The sequence below is a fragment of the Catharus ustulatus genome, chromosome 22 (genome assembly GCF_009819885.2).
Source record: "Catharus ustulatus isolate bCatUst1 chromosome 22, bCatUst1.pri.v2, whole genome shotgun sequence".
NCBI lineage: Eukaryota > Metazoa > Chordata > Aves > Passeriformes > Turdidae > Catharus > Catharus ustulatus.
Window position 1 is genome coordinate 10,614,059 of NC_046242.1, and position 19,219 is coordinate 10,633,277.

The following is a 19,219-nucleotide window of genomic DNA, read 5'->3' on the forward strand; positions in this document are numbered from 1 at the left end:
ATCAATCCAGCCCCTGTCCCTGCCCAGACACCCCAACAATCCCACCCTGGGCATCCCTGGCAGCTCCTGGAGCCCTTGCAGCCTCGGGGCTGTGTCCATTCCCTGGGGAGCCTGGGCAGTGCCCAACACCCTCTGAGGGAAGAATCTTTCCTGATCTCCAGCCTGAGCCTCCCTGACACAGCTCCAGCCCTTCCCTGGGCCCTAGGCTCTATCTCCCATCACCAGAAGTTGTGTCCTTTGCAACAGGAGTTAGAAAGGTGTTGGGAAAAGTCATTTGTTCCATCTCAGTTGTTCATTGCCCTATAGTCAGTGTCTTTAGCAGGCTGAAATCTTTGTAGAGATGTTTGTTGTTCATCAAAGTCTGACTGTCAGATGGAATTCACTCCCTGAAAAGTCCTCTTCCCCTGGAAGTGCTGGCAAAGACTGAGGTTCCATCGATCCCAGGCAGGATCCCAGTCTCTGTCCCGAGCCTTGATCCCACTTTTCCAGTTTCCCTATGAGTGTCAAATCCCATCAGCAGCTCAGAGCCTCCACCTCTGCCTGTTCCCGACCATCTGCAACTCCACTACCATCCCTGTACGCACACCCTCACTGAGGTGACGCAGGAGCAGGGCTGGAGCTGGGAATGCCACATCCCTTGGCCTGGCCAGTTCCCTGCCCTGACAGCGCAGTTGGAGCGGGGCAGTGCCCCGTGGCCCCCAGTTGGGCTTTGGCAATGCTGCTCCTGTTTGCTCCCAGCCCAGCCCAGCCTTCTGCTCATGTTCCATCGCCCAGGGCTGCCTCTGCCTGCCTGGAGGGCTCCCAGGGGCTGCCTGAGAGGAGGCGGGGGTGACCCTGAGGTGCTGGCTGGTTACCTCACCAGGGTGGAATGTGTGCTTGGTTAGGTGGGTCTCTGAGCTGGTCCTCCATGCTGGGAAAGTCATCAAACTGCTAATCCTAGAGCAGACCTGCAGCCCTGGCTCCACCTGAGCTTCTCCCTGATGAGCAGGGGGAACCAGGGAGAGCAGCGTGAGTGGGAGTAAGGCCCTCTGACAGCCCTGGTGCTGCCAGATGACAGGGGGCCTGTGGGAGTTTCTGCTGTTGGTGGAGGTCAGCAGGGCTAACAGGGCTTCAAGACCCTCCCCAGCAAATCCAGCTCTGAAACAAAGGAGCACCTGGCACACCTGGCATAACCTGGAGCTCCCCCTGGGCTGGGGAATGGTTAGGTTTGTGTGTTGCTGTGACTGCAAAGCCATCAACTAGTTCACCTCCACAACTTCGGGAGGAAACCACCCGTGAGCCACAGGGCTCTGGCAAGAGCAGGCACTGCAGCCCAACGCAAGCTCAGGAACCAAGGTGGGAATGGTTTCTTCAGTCCAAGCAGGTGCTTCTTTCTCCTGGCAAGAGCCCAGGAGGCAGACACAGATCCAATGGCAGGTGTGGACACAGGTTACAGTACAAAATGTCCACTGAAGCTTCTGTTGTTTTGGACAGGCAAAGCTGGCAGGGGAGCGTGGAGCCCGTGCGATCCTTTTTGACATCACCGATGATGAAAGTGCTGCTGATCAGGTACAGACCCCAGTGATCCCCTCAGCTAAAACATAGTGCTCCTGTCCCATCCCCAAATGTGCTCAGGGCAGGACCCCCCAGCCACCAGTGGGAGGTCCCAGGAGGATGCTGCTGGTTTTAGGTGTTGGCTCTTACCCCACATAGTCTCCATGGCACATCCATGCTCTTAAAAGATATTGTCTGGTCAATCAAACTTCTCTGCTAGGAGCTGGATGCTTTCTCTTGGGAAGTCGTAAATTTCCCCATCCCATCTAGTCCAGACAGGCCAGTTTACCTCAGGAAGGGTGATTTCCCAAGTTTTCAAGCCAAAGTCACAGCACCCTGCTTTACTGTTGGTACAGGTTTAACCTTGGTTTAGACACCTCCAAAGTCCCTTTCCCCAGCACTGTTGTGATCTCTGGAAGAGAATCACTTCCCCATCCAGATAATCCAGGGATATGAAAAACATCCAGCTGTAAGTAGGGAACAGACAGGGGAGCTGGTGCCTGACCTCCTCCAAACTCTAGGCTGACTCCTTATTGGATACAACCCTCATGGCTCTTTCATGCACTTACAACTTAATTTCTGGTGCCAGAGAAACACAGCAGCAAATGCAGGTCCATGAGGTGATGCTGAGGCTGCTCAGAACCCAGTCTCTGATCCCTACCCTGAGCCTTGGCTCCCACTTTTCCAGCTTTCCCATTTGGTACACCAAAGCCAAGAGTATCAAATCCTATCAACAATTCAGAGCCTTCAACCTTGCCTCCATGGTCTCCCTGACCATCTGCACCTCCATTCACATCTCCATTCCTGTCCACTGACCTTTGGTTTCCCCCAGGTATCCTTCCAGGGTATGAGAAGGGGTTACTGGATCTAATGGCCACCTTGATCCAGGTCAGTCTGGAGGAGAGCAGGCTAGGACACTTGCTGAGCCAGCCTGTGCTAGGCTGCCTGGACCACAGTGGAAAACTGCAGGTGTGACAGCAGAATGTCCTTAGGGAGGAGGGGAACTGGATGGGTCCAGTGCAGAGGAAGCATTTCTGTGGTGAAGGCAGCACTTGGCAGTGCTGTTGGCTCTTCCATAGGGAAGAGGAGGAACCAAGAGTTTTTACACAGGGGCTTGAAAGCAGCTCAAGAGACACCAAGCAGTGACCGGCCATGCATGAGGAGTCACCAGCAGGGAAAATGAAGTACATGCTGGAAAATCGGTAAAAGAGAAGCTTCCATCTGATTCATCATAGTATAAACTTGGGGGAGCAGTCAGTCTCTGTAGTGTTGCAAGAAGCATCATGAGGAACAGATGTGCATGGGGGGCTGCGATCGTCTTTGTTCCAGGCTGTTCTGGATCAGCCCTCACTGCATTTATTTCTTTGCAGCTGAGGAAGCCCAGAGGCCTGAGCCAGCCCGTGGTCCTGATCAGAGGCCATGATGCTGAGCTCCTCATGGGTGTCGTGAACAAGAACAGAGAGGCCCATGTGAAGATAGAGGTCAAGGAGCCACCAGCTTGGGTAAGAGACACATGATTCTCACTGCCTCCTCAATCCTCCTTCCCAGCCTGCTAGACTTTCCCATAGAGGCTGAGCTTTCCTCCTCAGGGGTGGAGGGAGATCACCATTACAGAGTTGGCAGTTGTCTGTAGCATTCAGATCTGCTGCAAGTAAAGGCTCGAAAGCACTTTCAGCTTACTTAGTTTCTTTTGCTTTAACATCATGAGTGAGGCAAGGAGATTCTCCGTCTCTTCAAGTAAGACCAAACCTTGATTTTCTCATCTTGTGCTACCTTAGACCAAGCTCTCAAGAGAGCTGAGATGCTGCAAGACAGAGATACTCCATTTTTGTATGGATGTGCAGAAAAGACTGGACTGTTTTTTCTCTTACCTGTAAAGAGCAAAGAGGAGGCGCTTGGCCAAGGATGATATTTCCCAAGGCTGATGGTCCAGAAGAGATGGAGATTCCCCATGCCTCTAACTCCCACCAAGAGTAATTTCCACACAAGAGTAATTTCTGTCCTGTTTTATCCAACAGCCAGACTACGACGTGTGGATTCTTCTTACAGTGGTCAGCACCGTGGTCGTCATCATTTTAATTTTTGTTGTCCGCACAAAGTGCCAGCTGAACAGGACTCAGGTAGGGATCTCGTGGAGTAGACACGTCTGAGCAAACAGGAATACAGGAAAAACAGGAACAGACACCTTTTGGGAGGGGAAATGGGCAAATAGGGATAGGACAGGGAGAACAGTTTTTAACTAAGAGGAGAGACTTAGATTAGATGTGGGAAGAAGTTTCTTCCCTGTGAGGATGGTGGCACAGCATGCCTGAGAAGCTGTGGCTGCCCCTGGATCCCTGGAAGTGCCCAAGGCCAGGTTGGATGGGGCTTGGAGCAACCTGGGATAGTGGAAGATATCCCTGCCCATGGCAGGGGAGTGGAATAAGATGAGCTTTAATCCAAAACCATTCCAAGATTCTATGATTGTATGAGTTAGTATTCTTAATAGAAATTAACAAATGAAATAATGATCTTCCCACAGTCAGATGTATTTCCATATTTGACAATATCCCATTTGTCCTATAGAGAGACAGTCCTTTGGGGACCAAAAATTCAGCACTGCTGAGTGATTTGAATGTCTAGGGCCAGATGTCTCCTGGTGGTGACAAAGCCTACTCTGTCTGAGTCAGCTTAGACAGAAAGTCACCTCTGCAGATGAGTATCGTCCCCAAATTTCTGATAATCCCATTTTGAATATGGGAGGGCAGGGTAAGGCTGAACCTCTCCTCAAGGCCCATCTGTCTCCACAGGACTCGGTGCAGCAGCAGACCCTGCAGGCCATCAGGCAACTGGCTACACGCCGCTACCAGCCCCGGGCACGGCCAGCCCCACGCTGGGACTCCGCCAGCAGCTGCAGCTCCGCCCCGGTCTGTGCCATCTGCCTCGAGGAGTTCAGCGAGGGCCAGGTAGAGTTTGGGCTGGGCTGCAGCACTCATGGCTCTGGCTTCCCAAGTGGAGGGGTCAGCAGTGGGGGCTGAGCATGGCAGAAGGCCTGTGAGATGCTTCCTTCTGAACTCCTTCGTGCTGGACGGGGACTGCATCCGTGGAGGTGTGCCTGCCTCTGGGCCATAAAGCCTCTGCTGAAGTCATGTCTCCAGGCAGGTCTCTGGCTGTGGCTGTGGGGTAAAATGCCCATGTTGAAATAGAGTACAATTGAGTTTGCTGCTCCAGAGCACCCAGCCTGAAATCTTCCTATTCCTGAGGGCTTGCACCTCTCTGTGTGTTCACAGAGCAGAATTGGAGGTGCTCCACAGCCTCCTCCATGCACATCTGGGCTGCAGATGCACTGTTAGACATCTGTCCGTCCTTCAAGGCTCACTTCCATCATCCAGGTCTTGGAACATGGTTCTCCTTGCTCATCTTCCTCCTCTCCGCCTCTTTCTAGGAACTGCGGATCATCTCGTGCTCCCACGAGTTCCATCGGGAGTGTGTTGACCCTTGGCTGCACCAACACCACACGTGTCCACTCTGCATGTTCAATATTCTTGGTAGGGCTCAGACACGACATGGGGACATGGTTGTGTGCAGGATTGTGCCAAGGAGCTCCAGTTACTCTTGGGAGATGTATCAGCAGGTCCTCATGTCTCTGTACACAGAGGACTGTGTGCATGGAGAGCCTGTGAACCAGGGAACAGCAAGGTGCTGGGCTTGGGCTGGGACCTGCCCCAAGAGGAGGGATTCCAGTCCTGGGACCTGTGGGGAAGGGAAGGTGGGATCTGGGAGTTGCAACAGCAAGGAGAGTGCTGAAGGTGCAGGACCTTCAGGGTGGTTTGGTGGCAGCAGCAAGGAGTTGCAGAGTACGGGTGGGATGTGGAACATCACTGCCAGGGGTTGCTGCAGCTGGGCTGCGGGACCTGTGCTGGATACTCCTTTCTTTCTCCACAGCCAGAGACTCAGGGGACCAGGCCATGGCTGCCAGCTCCAGGCTGGTCCCTCAGGACATGGAGCCTGGGCGGCGACTCCACCTTTTCCGCCAGCATCCAGGACATGCCCTTTACCACCTCCCACACTCGTATCCTCAGAGGAACCTCAGGAGCTTTCCCCCAGAGCCAGCCCACGGCAACCCCTTCTTCCACTCTCCAGAGCTCTCCCAGCTGGATTTTGGCACCATCCACTACATGCCCTACAGACCAGCCACCTCCCTGCTGGCCTGCAGCCACATGGCCCCACTGGCCCCGGGCTTGCTGGGGCAGCAGCACCCCAACCCCCCTGCATGCGGACAGGCACTGGCACCCCACAGGACGTGTTCCCTTCAGCCTCAGCCCCCCTGTCTGGCGCCCAAGGTAGCCCTGGCACAGAAGCAGAACCGTGTGCCCGCCCTGCGCCGGGGACTTGGCCACGGGCACCAGCACAACAGCAGTGGCTCTGGGGAGAGCTATCTCACGGAGCACAGCGGGTACCTGGCTGATGGGCCAGGCAGCGACTCCAGCTCGGGGCCCTGCCATGGCTCCTCCAGTGACTCCATGTTGAACTGCACGGACGTCAGCCTGCAGGGTATCCACGGCAGCTGCTCCACCTTTCGCAGCTCCCTCAGCAGTGATTACGATCCCTTCGTGTACTGCAGCTCCGAGGGCCCCGCCACGGACCATGGCCAGGAGCAGCTGCGGCCACCCAGGGAGAGGCGGCCCCGGTCTTTGGACTTGATGGTGCCAGGGGCGACTGCTCCAGCCAAGCCCCAGGTACTCAGCCACGTCCACTACCACCACCACCAGCACCACCACTACAGGCGGGATTCAGAGTGTCCTCCTGGGCGGGTCAGCCAGGGGCCGGGGCCACGCAAATCCCGCTACTCTGGAGCCAAGGTTGCCTTCCACAGTGCTCGGACACAAAAGAGGACTGAGAAAAGCCATCACTCTCAGCAGTCTCTGGAAAGCAGTGGAGTGTTGCAGGAGGCAGCTCCAGCAGGACAGCCAGCCTGTCCCCAGGAAGGCCAGGAGCCCCCTCATGCCCCCTCCACTTCTCCAGACAGGTTGGACTTCAGTGTAGATGCCAACAGACAATTGGGAGCAGCTGGCACGCCCCCTGTCCCGCTGCCCTCCAGACACAGCTTACAGAGCAGGCATCACCGAAGGAAAAGAAAGTGTCCCCTGGAGCCTGACCCTGCTCTCCTGGCCAAGGACTCAGCCGAGCCCAGAGCCTGCAACACTCACCTTCCTCCTGGTCATCCTGCTGGCTACCGCTGCTCTCCCGAAGCCCAGCCCCTGATCCCAAGCGCTCCCCTGCCCAGCGGCTCCCAGCTGCTCTGGAAGTGTTTAGTGCCACAGTCCAGCTCCGAGCTGAGGAAGCAGGAGGAGGGGCTGTTAGGACGGGAGAGAAACTGTTCAGTTCCTGCAGATTTCTTGGGGACAGGCACCCCCAGACACAGTCTGAGTGTCCGCCTTCACTGCCCGTCTCAGCAGGGTGGTCAGGGTAAGTCTGGCCTTCACCTCTCCTGGCAGCAAGCAGGTGAACGAAGGAGGGGGGGATGCAGTTTGCTGAAGGAACTTCAGCTGCCAGGACACCTGGTACCTTCCTGATGAGTTTTCCTACAGGAGCACTTGACTGCAGAAGCATTCCAGAGCTCACCTGTGAGGGTGATAACTTGAATGGTGAGCAAGTGTGTTAAAGAGTGCACCAAACCCTGAAATACTGTAGCTGAGAAATAAGGTGGCTAATTTTAATTAAACATCTCTAGCAGCTGGAATATCTCACAAAGGAAGGGGCAGGACCACATTTTTCAGTGTCCTTGCCCCAGTCTGGGTGTCTTTCTGGCAGAATATCATTAAGGCTTTTTGGGCTACACTTGTTTTAGCCAAGCCCAGCTAACTGGAATCAGTGAGAAAGGAAGTGTGTGTGGCCTGGGGTAGTAGAACAGACTAATTGAGTTGCTGGATTTGCACATCCCTCATTTTTCACCTGCCTCTGTTGTGTGGGAGTTGCTTTTTAGTGTCTTTTGGAAATCAGGTGTAATTAAAGTTTGGCCCTCTGCCTAGCTGCACATCTCTCACAAACAGAAGGAAAATACCTTTGAGACGAGTGTCTTTGAAAGAACCCGAGTTTAGCTCCCAGGTCTTGCTCTCTCAGGTCCTCTGAAGGCAGCAACCTGCAAGTCAGCAGGGGCAGGTGCTGGCTGGGAGCAGAGCCTGGCTCCCTTCCTTGCCCTGCCACTGACTCATTGTAGGTCCTCGGGCAAATCCTTTTGATTTAGGTACCAAACACAAATCTGGCTGTCTAATTTGTGTTAAAACACTGGCCTTAAACTCATGACTCACTGTGCCCATTGTGCCGCAGAGATAATAACTTCCTCCCAGTGCTTGTCTATCCAGCCCCACCCCACACCCAGGCTCCCGGTGCCATGGAGGCAGTGGGGCCAGGGAGGCTGGATGGGCACAGTCCTGCAGCCTTCTGGCCTCCCAGACTCCCAGGAACAGATACTTTTCCAAGGTGCAGAAGTGCCTGATACTGCAGATCGGTGATAGGGAAGTTCTTCCAAGGCCTGGAGGGATGCTGGTATTCAGAGAGATAAGGATGCATCAGGTCAGAGATGTTTCTGGTTGCAGGGAGCTCTGAGTGCCGATGCCCTCCAGGGTACCCCACTTGGAGAGAGCCCTCCTGGCTCAGGACAGGCTGCTCAGGGCTTGCATGAGCTCCCAAATAAACCTGGGAGGGCTCCAAGAGCAGGAGTCTGTGCACCTAACACAGGGTGCTAGGCATTGCAAGGTCCATGCTGGGATTCTTCTGTGTCCCAGTGGCCTCAGTCTGTGCCCACCTCCTGATGACCCTCTGACCCCCACCCAGAGCCAGTGCCAGCTGCTTTGCCAAGCACACCAAGCCTTCATTCCCTGTTCCCTCACCATTCCAGAAGGTAGAAGGACCAGTGTATCTGAAAGTGCTGTGAATCTGTTTACTGCAGTATCTTCTGTAGATGCTCTGAGGGCCAGCCAGAGAGTCAGAATTCCCTTGCAAGATTGAAAGACTACACAGATTCAGGATTTAACTTTATTAAGAGCAGAGCACAGAGCTTGTGCAGGACTTATGCAGAAAAGCCACCAAGCTGAAAACATTGGTTGACATAACACAGCCTCTGAGTTATAATCACATTGGTTCTTTATCTTGGGAAAGGCATAAATCAATAGAGAAGAAGTAAAAAAGAGCAAAGAACAATCTCAAAAGACAGTCCTATGCAAGCAGGACACAAAACACAGACAAGGAAACCAAGGAAAAATGCATCTCTCTGCCTCCAGATAAATGGTATAAGGCTAAAAATATAAGTGGATGAATTAGAAAGCCCAGATTTAAATTAAAGTTTTGACAAACTTTTCAGAAATCTAGTTTAAAAGAAAGCAATTACAGTGGGACCCTATAATTCCTAGGTGAAATTACAGAGAGGAGAAGCATGTGTCTCTTCTGGTGGCATGGGAAAGACACTGCACCAAGGAGAGTGTGAAGCCCAGTGACAAGTAACACAAAAATCCCCAACTGCCCTCAAGTAGAAGGCGGGTGGCATTAGGGTTATAACACTGCATCAGCACAGGCTGCAAAGAGGAGCCTACATAGACAAGAGAGTCTTATGAGAATATTTATAAAATAAGCAGTCAAAAGATGCTTTTGGGCACAGGGATCATTTACAGCTCCAGAAAATGGCTCAAGGTCAAGCAGCAGGGCAGGGAGGGCACTTGGAAACTGCTCTTCCAAATCCAAGGTGTGGCTGGGGAAGGAAGTCAGAACAGAGCTGGATGCCAAGTGCAGAGCCATGGAGAGACAGGCTAGGGAATATTTCTGTGAACAGCTTGTATAAAATAGACTACTAATGCAAACATTTTCAGCTCCATCAGAAGGGAGAAGGCTGCCTGGGATTATTCAGATCCAGGGAGTAACACGGGTCTGAGGGATGTTCAGGGGCTGTAAGTGCAGAGCAGAAGAGCAAACTGCCTTTTTTGCATTAGTGATCCCCAGGGGAGTGCTCGGGGAGGTTCTCACCTGGCACAGTTCCATTCAGGGCAGGAGGGCAGGATCCCTCAAGAAGCAAATCACCAGTTTGAGCACATCTGAAATGCAGTGGAGAGTAACAAATTGCCAGGGGTACAGATTACCCACTGGGCATTCTGCAGGACTCAAGCACACAGCTGATAAATCCTGAATGTGGACTGTAATCTCTTACCCATGCCCAGAGCCAGGAGGAAGAGCTGAGAGCAATATCAGCTGGAAATAGCTGAAGCCACAGAACGATGAGCCCGACTTTCCAGCCAAGCAAATTGCTAAAAATTCAAATACAGGGTCTGACTTGTAGGTACATGGCTGAATGTGAAAACCAGGGGAGGAGGCAAGCCAGTTTTTGTAGGGAGAGATAACACCTGGCAGATCTTTTAGGGGAAGGAAGCTCTGAAAGGATAAAAGGGAAGGTGCTCCCACAGGTAAATAACTCACTGAAAAAGGAGACAAGAGTGCAGATCAGTCTTAAGGGAGGGGAATTACTTAGAGAAGGAGAAAAGTGGAGTTCTCCAACTGTCTGAACCTTCCAGCAAGCTCATAAATATCCTGGGCAAAGAGAGGAGATAGCAAAGTGTATAACGTGTAAAATCCATCAGGATGTTAGCATTAAAACTGGATACAGTGTTACAGGAGGATCTTCTGCTGCTGAACTGTGGGGTGAGAGAGTGGTGGATGAAATCCCCTGTATGTAGCACAAAATGCCACGCAAGCAGGGCCACTTTTAAGTAAAAATCATAACATTATGGTTATTATTATTGTTATTATTATCATCATCATTTATGGTTATCATTATTGTTGTTATTATTATCATCATCATTATCATTAGCTGGCTGGGAACTATGTGGGGCAAGCAGAAGGTGCCTTTATGCAGCTGTGTAAGCCTGTGGTGATCTCACAGCTCCTGATCACCAAAAAGGGTGGAAAAAGAAAGGGAAATCAGGCTTGGAAGAAGGGCGGAAAGGTATCTGGTACAATCCCAGTGATGGATTTTTCTGAGAAAATAGAAAGAATAGTAAGACTTTCATGTGGGAAAAAAAGTGATTGGCAGAGGATATGAAAGAGAGGATATGAAACTAGGAGAGCAGAGGAGAAGGCAGATAAGAGAGTGCTTAGAACAAAGTAATTGATGTCATCAAACGGGAACCAGAAGCTTTAAAACACCCAAAAGGCAACACATGGTGTGTCGTGAAACTGGTGCTGGTTGCCCCAGGGGATGTAGATGCCAGAAGTAAAATGGTTTTGAGAGCCCAGATCAAGAGGTACCAAATGAAGAGATGCAAATCCACCCTCTGGCTCAGGAAGTTCCTAAACCAGGGCTTCCAGAAGCTACTGGTGTTCCTGTGGGATGCAGCACCCTCCAGGTGTGTGCTTACCTCACCCAGCTGCCAGGTGACGCTCAATCTTGGTCCACAGCCCCTGGACAAATTCCACTTGTGCAGGCAGTGCCAGGGAATCACAGGGAATAACAGGGCATCACAGGGAATAACGCTGTGGATGATCCCAAAGAGCCTTGCATGATCTTGGAGTTTTTGCCTCTTCCTTGAGCATCTCCATCAGCCATTCTTGGCATGCTTTGCATAAAGGTGCATCCCTGACTCTTCTGTTGCCTGGGAGAGACCACAGCTGGGAATTGTGTCCTTGGAGAATCAATCGTGGAGCAAGGCTGATGCATCCTCTTTAGGGAATACAGACAACAGGCAGTGAATTCCAGCTGGATGGCTTCCTGAGCCACCCTGACACACCCAGAAAGCACCCCAGAACAGCCACATTGCTCCAACACAGGCTGATGAAGTCTCTTGATTTCTCTCCCTGGGAAATCTCACCTCCTGCAGTGCTCTCACCATCCTCCCCCTCTCATCCCTTCTGCTCATCCTGAGTTCCTTTCATGCCACATCTTTGATCTTTACTAGGGAGGGGGAAAGGGATTAGAGGGCAGGAAAAAGCCACCCTTAAAGCCTAATACTCAAAGAACATGAATTCTGTGGTGTCATCAAGGTGTGCTCCAGGTCGTTGCCCTGCCATGGCCAGTCCAGTCCTCCCACCTCTCCCAGTTCATGATCTTTTCTTAGCACAAGCAGGGGACAGTTATGCAGGCACAGCTTTCAGAAAATATTCTAGTAATGCTATTTGAGACTGAAGGCATGTGAACGCAGAGGGCTTGAAGCTGGACAGTCTTTTTGGGTTGCACATAAGCTGGTGACAAGGGAAGCAGTTAGAAATGGTTTATTCCACGTACTTGTGACTCAAGTCACAGATGCAAGATATGCTTAAATTCTGTCTTCAGGTACTATGGCCATGCTTGCACATGTGTACATGTATAACACCATGTGCATTCATTTTCCCACATCGATTAGCTATGCTTTTCCAAGCAGAATCTCATTTGTTGGTTTTCTTCCCGCATATTTCATTTTCAAGGCTCTGCTCCTACAGCTGGTGATATAAAACCAACAAGAATTTGTTGTGACTTCTGAAAAGTTGTTTCAAATTGCCCTTGATGAATCTCTAAGAGGGCATTTCTTCTCTTTGATCTCAGAAACATTCAGGAAAAGGGAAATAGGAAAAATAATGCCTTTATGCCTTTGCTAGGCTATGCTGACCTTGTATAAGAATTCTGGGCAGGCATGAGAGACATCTGGGAAGAGACTGTGGTGTGTGTGACAACAGGCAGTGACTTAGAGAGAAAGAAGCTGTCTGGAGCAGTGACTCGGGTGCACCTTTTTAGGCAGCCCTTTTGTCGGATGGTTCCAAGGAAACTGCTCAGCACCTGCCTGTCAATAATTCTCCAGGCAAAAGGGGCTGGGGAAGAGCCCAGGCCTGAGCTGGGCTCAGAAGCAATTTGTGCAACCTCTTGAACACTGTGGAACATGTGTCATTCCTATCTTGCATCATTGCTCTCTGCTCTTATTGCCTGGAGTTTCTGTTGCCCCCTGGCTCGGTGAGATATGAGTCGGTATTATTTTCTGTTCCTAATAATTTTTAAATCAGCTGCACAGATATTCACAAAGAGCAAACATCAACAAGCCTCAAAAGCAAAGACCTGCTAGTGGTGTGAATCCTGGGGTGCCCTTAGCCTGCCTCTTCTGAAATATATAAAGAGTAGCTTGATGTCTTATAAGACTTTATTCACCTTGGAGGTGAATAAACTGGGCTGGGAGGTGGCCAGAAAATTCCCTCTAAAAAACTTGGAGAAACTTCCTAGAATCATGGAATATCCTGCATTAGAAGGGACCCACAAGGATCATCCAATCCAGTCCCTGGCCCTGCCCAGGACACCCCAGCAATCCCACTCTGTGCCTGTGAGCGTTGTCCAAACGCTCCTGGAGCTCTGGCAGCCTCAGGGCTGGGACCATTCCTTAGGGAGCCTGTCTCAGTGGCTTAGTGGTTTTTTAAGCTTTAACTTAGTGTTTTTTCCTGTAGCATCTGTTCTCTGGATTGCAGGTCAAGGCCCCAGCCTCTGCAGAGCCTGGGAGTGTTCAGCCAGGTGTAGCTGACATTTTTCTTCTTTTCTTTGAATGCAGGATCTGAAGAGGAGGTCCAGGATGTCCATGAACACTCAGTTTAATAAAACACTGACCTGTTTGCTCACTGGGAGCTGGAGTGGACACAGATGTTGATGGAGCTGCTCCCACCTGGCCCTGCCCAGCCCTGCCCTGCTGAGACATGGACTGCCAAGAGTAACAGGCCACTTGTGGTCTCCTGATGCATCCTCAAGCTTTGATGTCACACCAGCAGAGCCCTGCTCCTCTGAAGGCACAGGCAGCCCCTCATCATGCTGTGGCATCGCTCCAAGCCAGGCAAGGCTCCCAGGGAGAGCTCACCGAGTGAGTGCAAGCTGCTATTTTGGCATGTTCATGCCACAGAAGGTTTTGCTAAACACTGCAAAAATAAACAAGCCTTCGAGACCAAAAGCTGCAGAAATTACTTTCTGTGGCCTGGTAGCTCCTGACTTCATTTCCTCACTTAGGTCAAAAGCCAGATTGTTCAATTAACTTTTCCATGCTTATTTCAGACACAGGTACAAGCTATTCTCCATCTCACTGCTCACAGGGCTGCCCTGCAAGGTGCTGCTTCTGACTTCAGTGGAAACCAAGAGCTCTCGCCACTTTTGATCACCTCAGTGTCCCCCAGCTGACGCCATCTCGGCCACTGGCTGTGTTTGCCAGCAGCAGGAGAGGGGAAGACACAGGGACATCAGCATTTCTGGGAAGGAGCTGGGTCAGACTCTTTCCATTGCAAAGAATCTACCCTCTCATCTGAGAGGGTGAACAAGTCTCTCGCTCACCCTCTAACTCCTCTACCTACCCTCAAATAGCTGTCATGGCCAGCCCTGTTAAGACCATATTTCAAATATATCCCAGATGTCCCCATCACAGGAGTCAACGAAAATCCTGGAGTTCATGTGGCTCCTGCTTCTCTCCTTCCTCTCATTGCCCCAAGACACAGCAAAAATTCACAGCAAAAGCCTCCTTAATAAATGCAGAGCAGAGCCCTATCCATCATCCAGCCTTAACTTCAGCCTTAACTGAGACCCCTGAAATCCTTCAAAAGGATTTTTCTGTCTTTTTCAGCATTTTGATGATTCAGGGAGAAATCATCAGGCTCTGGTTTATTACGTTCCCCTTCCCCCCATTTATGAATGTTTTGGGTGTTTCTGAATGTTACTAGTTCTTATTTCCTACATCTCGTAATTTGCAGACATTCAAGCAAAATACAACCTGCCAAATTCAGAACATGTAGAACCCATGCAGCTTTCAAACAGCAGAGAATTCCTTTCAAGTTCATTGCCCTAAATGATCAGTCAGGCCAAAGAATCGGCCAGATTCACATGTGAAGTGCACATTTCTGTGGCAACAAATGCTTCCAAGCACAAGGAAGCATTGGTGAGGATACAAAACCGGAGCTGAAGATAACTGCTGACAATTTGAAATTTGATGTAGGGACAGACTTTCCCATCTCCTCAATAAAGTTTCCTGTGTCTTCCTTTGAAGCAGCCGCTTCTCAAGAGAGCACTCCGGTAATGCAGTCCCAGTTCAGGATGATCTTCTGCCTTCTTTTGTTGGTGGGAAAGCTTTTTACGGGGTTTGCTGCCCTTAATCCTTGAAAAAGGCATCTTTGACACAGCTGCTAATCAGTCTCTGACAGTCAAGTGATCAGTCAATAGCACTGTTTTAAACCCAACATTATTCCCTTGTAGTGCTCATTCCTTGTCTCCTGTGACCAGGCCCCTGTGGGACCTTTCAGTCTAGGGAAGAGCTGAATTTCTTTCATCAAATGACCCAGCAGAATTACATTTAGACTTTTCCAGGCTCTTGCTTGTCATATAGCACAAGCAGAAGACACAAGCTCAGAAGTTTTTCTCCCGTGCAGGGAAGTCAGTCTTAAACTAGAGGAAAAATCCAGGACTAGATCTGGATTCAACCCATTCGGCTTCTTGTGCTCCTGGTCCGTGGCTTGTCTGAACCAGCTCCTTTACCACACTGGAGGGCTCAGAGGCTTAACAGAAGGGAGGGTCATGAAGTTGGGATGCTCCCACTGCTTTTTTTAGGAGTCAGGATGGCAGAAAACCTCCACAGATGCATTTCACTGCTCAAATGAACAACTGCAGCTCTAAAGTCCTCTCTTTCCTCCTATCCCTAACAAAAGAGATTCCTGAATTTGTGAGCCATAAGCTTCTTTGGGAAAGTGGTCAGCACTTGTGCACTGTCTCCACTCCTCATTGCAGTATTACCAGGCTGCCAGGGCAGCACCTGCTTCCAAACTGCCTCCCTTTCCTGACCTTATGCTGCTGCTCCTGTTCACGTAGAAAATGCTGGAGTGCAGGTCTGTCTCTGTGGGGGCTCAGGTGGAGGAGAAGGAGGAACTCTCTGGGAACTTGGGTTTGAAAGATCCCTATAGTAGATGAATGACTAACCTTGGCTGCCTGGAAGGGAAGAAGCAGTATCTGAGAAAATAGGGAATGGTTCCTCACAGTTCTTTACCTCTGGCTTCTGAGTGATGCTTTTTGGGTGCTCAGTGGCTGTGGGCTCTACCATGGAGTTTCTCCAGCATCCCTGCAGTGACACAGAGCTCATTTTCCTTCTTTGCATCCGAAGTTGCAGCCGAAAACTGAAGGAAGCCAGAGCATCCCAACCTCCCCCTGTTCAAACTGAAGGCCCACCTCTTCCCCAGGGACCCCCTTCCCAGGAGCTCCCACCCCCTGAACTGGGCATGTGGTCGGGCTGGCTGGATATCTCCCCTCCTGCACAAATCCTTCAGATCCTTTAGAAATGTGAATATCAGTTGGTTTTGTTGTCGCTTTTTGTGTCGTTAATTTTTTTTTCTGAGTTTGTCCTGGCTCTTGGGGCTTGGGAATAAATTGTGACCCAGGAAAAAAAGGAAAAAAAAAAAAAGAAAAAAAAAAAAAAGCAAGACCACACAGAAAAAAAGAATGCGTTTTATATATATGCAAAACTGTGTATTTATGTCCGATAAACACAAAGATGTGTGACTATGCTGATGTGCTCAGAAATATATTTATTTACTAATATATTTATCCATGTACCGGTCTGCTGCCTGCATTTGTTCTTTGTGCTGGGCTGCGCTGGTGGAGGAGCGCGCGGGGAGAGACGCCCGGCCCGGCCCGGCCGTGACAGAGCTCGGGCCCGGGGCTGATCCGGGGCGGGCCCGTTCCCGTTCCCGTTCCCACTGCCGGGGCCGATCCGGCCGATGCGGGGCGGGCTCGTTCTCGTTCTCGTTCTCGTTCTCGTTCTCGTTCTCGCTACCGGGGCGGGGCTGGGGCAGTGATGGCTGCCATCTCGCTGGAGACCGTTCCCAAGGACCTGCGGCACCTGCGCGCCTGCCTGCTCTGCTCCCTCGTGAAGGTGGGACCGGGAAGGGGCCAGGGGCCAGCACAGGGATTGCTCCTCGCCGGCCGCGGGCCTTCCCCCGGCCACCTTAAGCGTTACAGCCCGTGCCGGGCCTTTCTCCCCGGCCCCGGCACTGGCTGTCCCGGCCCCTCCACCTCAGGCCGGGTCTTCCCGCTCCGGCCCCGGCCTTTCCCTGGGCCGGCTCTGTTCCCTCTCGCCCAGCCCGAGCCTTTCTGCCCTTCCCGTCCCTTTCCCCTTCGGCCCTCATTTCCCGGCCCAGGTCCCCCTCCCCGGTATGGACCTTCCCGATCTTTCCCCCGCCTGGTCGGTCCCTCCTGCCCCGGCCCGGCCTCCGCGCTCCGGCCCCGGCCCTTCCCCGCCCGGGCCTCTCTCCCTTCCCTGCCTCCTGCAGCCTCTGGCCGCTTCCCGTTTTGCCCCGGCCCTGAACCCGAACCTTCCTTCCCGGGGTTCCCTCCCTTTTCCCGGCCCCGCGGCCATCCAGCTCCCGACTGGTCCTGCTCCCTGACACCCGTATCCCCTTAGACCATCGACCAGTTCGAGTATGATGGCTGTGACAACTGTGAGACATACCTACAGATGAAGGGCAACCGCGAGATGGTCTATGACTGCACCAGCTCCTCCTTCGATGGGTGAGTGGGGACCCCAGGCTGCAGTCCCCCGGGAGCCTGGGGACACCAGAGTGGCACTGTGGGGGTCTTGCAGCAAGGAGACATCCCCTCACTACCATCCCTCCTGCAGGATCATCACCATGATGAGCCCTGAGGACAGCTGGGTCTCCAAGTGGCAGCGGATCAGTGAGTAATGTGGAAGCTGGAGATCCCTTTTCTGCAAACCCTTCTCAGGGGCAGTGAGAGCTGCTGGTTGGGCTGTGGAAGGGGTTCTGCCCCCAGTGAGAGGACATCTGCATAGGTTGAGGATTCCCACCTGGCTGCTTCATGTAGGGTAACTCGGGGTTTTCTTTCCCACAGGTACCTTCAAGCCAGGGGTCTATGCAGTATCCGTGACTGGCCGCCTGCCCCAAGGTATACCTGTGTGATGGAGTCAGGGTTTTGGCACAGGGAACATGCATGTGATGATGGGATCAGCCCAGTGTGATGGGATCAGCAAACGTGACTGCAAGGAGGTGCTGGACTGGAGAAGGAGTTTCAGGGTTCAGCACTGCGCCTGCCAGAAGTTTATATTGTAAATTGCTGACTAAAGCCTGAATATCAGAGGGATAAACTGGGATTAATGAGTGATTCTGGAAATGAGCACATCTCATACCATTCACTTCCAGGAAAACATGGAGTTTTGTTCATAGAAAAGGGTTTTGCAGGATGGGGTGCTCTTCTGGCAATCCCAGTGAGCCCACCCCTCCTCCTGCATTAAAGGCTCATACCACAGTGGATTTGTGTGTTTACAAATGGAGTGGAGGGCACAAAGGATTTCCTTTATCTGGAATGCAGAAAGGGCATCATCCGTCCAGCTGAGTTCCTGCCCAGTATGTAGCCCCAGAGCAGACTCAAAAGACAGGAGTGAATCCCAAACCCCTGGGGTGGAAGCTATGCCTGTGTCTGGAATCCCAGGTTCCTTATTTCTGACTGAGCTGTGCATTGAGGAAGGAGCTGGAAACATCATGAGGCTGGAAACTGAGGCCTTCTGACACAGCCCAGTCTGGACACTGCACAGACCCCTCAGGGGATGGCAGAGCTCCAGGAGTGTTTATGCAATGCTCCCAGGGATGCACAGGGTGGGATTGTTGGGGTGTCTTTGCGGAGCCAGGACCTGGACTCCCATGATCCTTGCATGTCCCTCCCTTCCAACTCAGGATATTCCACGATTCTGTGAAAGGAAGATGATTGTCCAGTTCTACATGACAGAACCTCCAGAGGTTTCCAGGGTTTCTCATTCCAGGAGAAGACTGAAATGTGTTTGTCTCCTTGCTGCAGGGATTGTCCGAGAGCTGAAGAGCCGTGGCGTGGCCTACAAGTCTCGAGACACAGCCATAAAAACCTGAAGGATCTTTGTGCTGCCTGTCGATCCCAGTGCTGTGTGGAAGAGGCAGTGGGCACTGCTCCAAAACCTCTGAGCTTTATCCTGTAGGGAAGTGGGGCTGGACTTGGAGTGTGCTGGCTCAGCTCCCCTCGCTCGGTACCTCCGGACTCTGCCACACCACAGACCACAGACATTTATCTGAGCCTTGACAAGGGGGAGGGTGTGAGTGGAGCTGGGAAAGGGTGTTTAATCACGATGCCCAAGCTCCTTTACAATTGGTATGGGAAAGGGGGAATTTGGGAAATAGCTGTACATATAGTTCAATAAAACTCACTGCCTGGTTAGGGCTGGCTGCAGCTGTCGATCTGTCACTGGTTTCACCACTGCAGGGTGGTGAGGTGGGGGGCTCGTACTTGCCCCCTGCCTGTGCCACACTTCGAAGCCTGCAATTGTCACTGCTTGTGCCGTGGGCCATATTCTTGCCTCGAGAGGGAGATCGTGCCCTGGCTGTGCCGGAGCAAGATCCTTCCCTGTGGGAAATCTGCAGCTGGATGGAGCAGATATGGTGGTGGCCAGTGCTTCCTGTGGAGGTGGTTACATGGAGGTCACAGAGTCCTGGGCCTGCAGGTCCTCTACAAGGCATGTGGTAGCAGGATGGAGTTTCCAGGACCATCCACTGGCTATTGCTGGGCTCCAGGGCAGGCAGAGCAGGATGAGCCCATTGCTGGTCCGGTTGGGAGGCAGCACCAGGCCTTGCACAAGGAGGGGCGGACAAGCCGGGGTGGAAACACTCACCCAGCCTCCTATTCTGGGGATCTGGCTGTAACAAGTGTCTG

General features: G+C 52.0%; 2 protein-coding genes across 3 annotated transcripts in view; both read left to right on the forward strand.

Annotated features, from left to right (window-relative positions):
• RNF43 (ring finger protein 43) overlaps positions 1 to 16,183 on the forward strand; it is a 57,867-nt gene extending 41,684 nt beyond the window's left edge. The window contains exons 3-10 of one of the 2 annotated variants that reach the window (XR_004419954.2): positions 1,474 to 1,548; positions 2,904 to 3,035; positions 3,552 to 3,653; positions 4,323 to 4,478; positions 4,958 to 5,060; positions 5,458 to 6,981; positions 13,062 to 13,364; positions 13,591 to 16,183. Coding sequence is in view for 1 of the 2 variants with exons in the window: in XM_033078435.2 (XP_032934326.1) it covers positions 1,474 to 1,548; positions 2,904 to 3,035; positions 3,552 to 3,653; positions 4,323 to 4,478; positions 4,958 to 5,060; positions 5,458 to 6,981; positions 13,062 to 13,105 (2,136 nt within the window). In the remaining variant the exon portion in view is untranslated. Of the gene's footprint in view, positions 1 to 1,473; positions 1,549 to 2,903; positions 3,036 to 3,551; positions 3,654 to 4,322; positions 4,479 to 4,957; positions 5,061 to 5,457; positions 6,982 to 13,061 lie in introns of both variants that reach the window. The other variant, XM_033078435.2, reaches the window with a different exon arrangement.
• A 103-nt stretch (positions 16,184 to 16,286) lies between these two features.
• Positions 16,287 to 18,727, forward strand: SUPT4H1 (SPT4 homolog, DSIF elongation factor subunit). The gene is made up of 5 exons (XM_033078436.2): positions 16,287 to 16,403; positions 16,932 to 17,038; positions 17,148 to 17,203; positions 17,378 to 17,431; positions 18,338 to 18,727. The coding sequence occupies exons 1-5, from the start codon at positions 16,326 to 16,328 to the stop codon at positions 18,403 to 18,405; spliced, it is 363 nt and encodes a 120-aa protein (XP_032934327.1). The 5' UTR covers positions 16,287 to 16,325; the 3' UTR covers positions 18,406 to 18,727.
• The last annotated feature ends 492 nt before the right edge of the window (positions 18,728 to 19,219 follow it).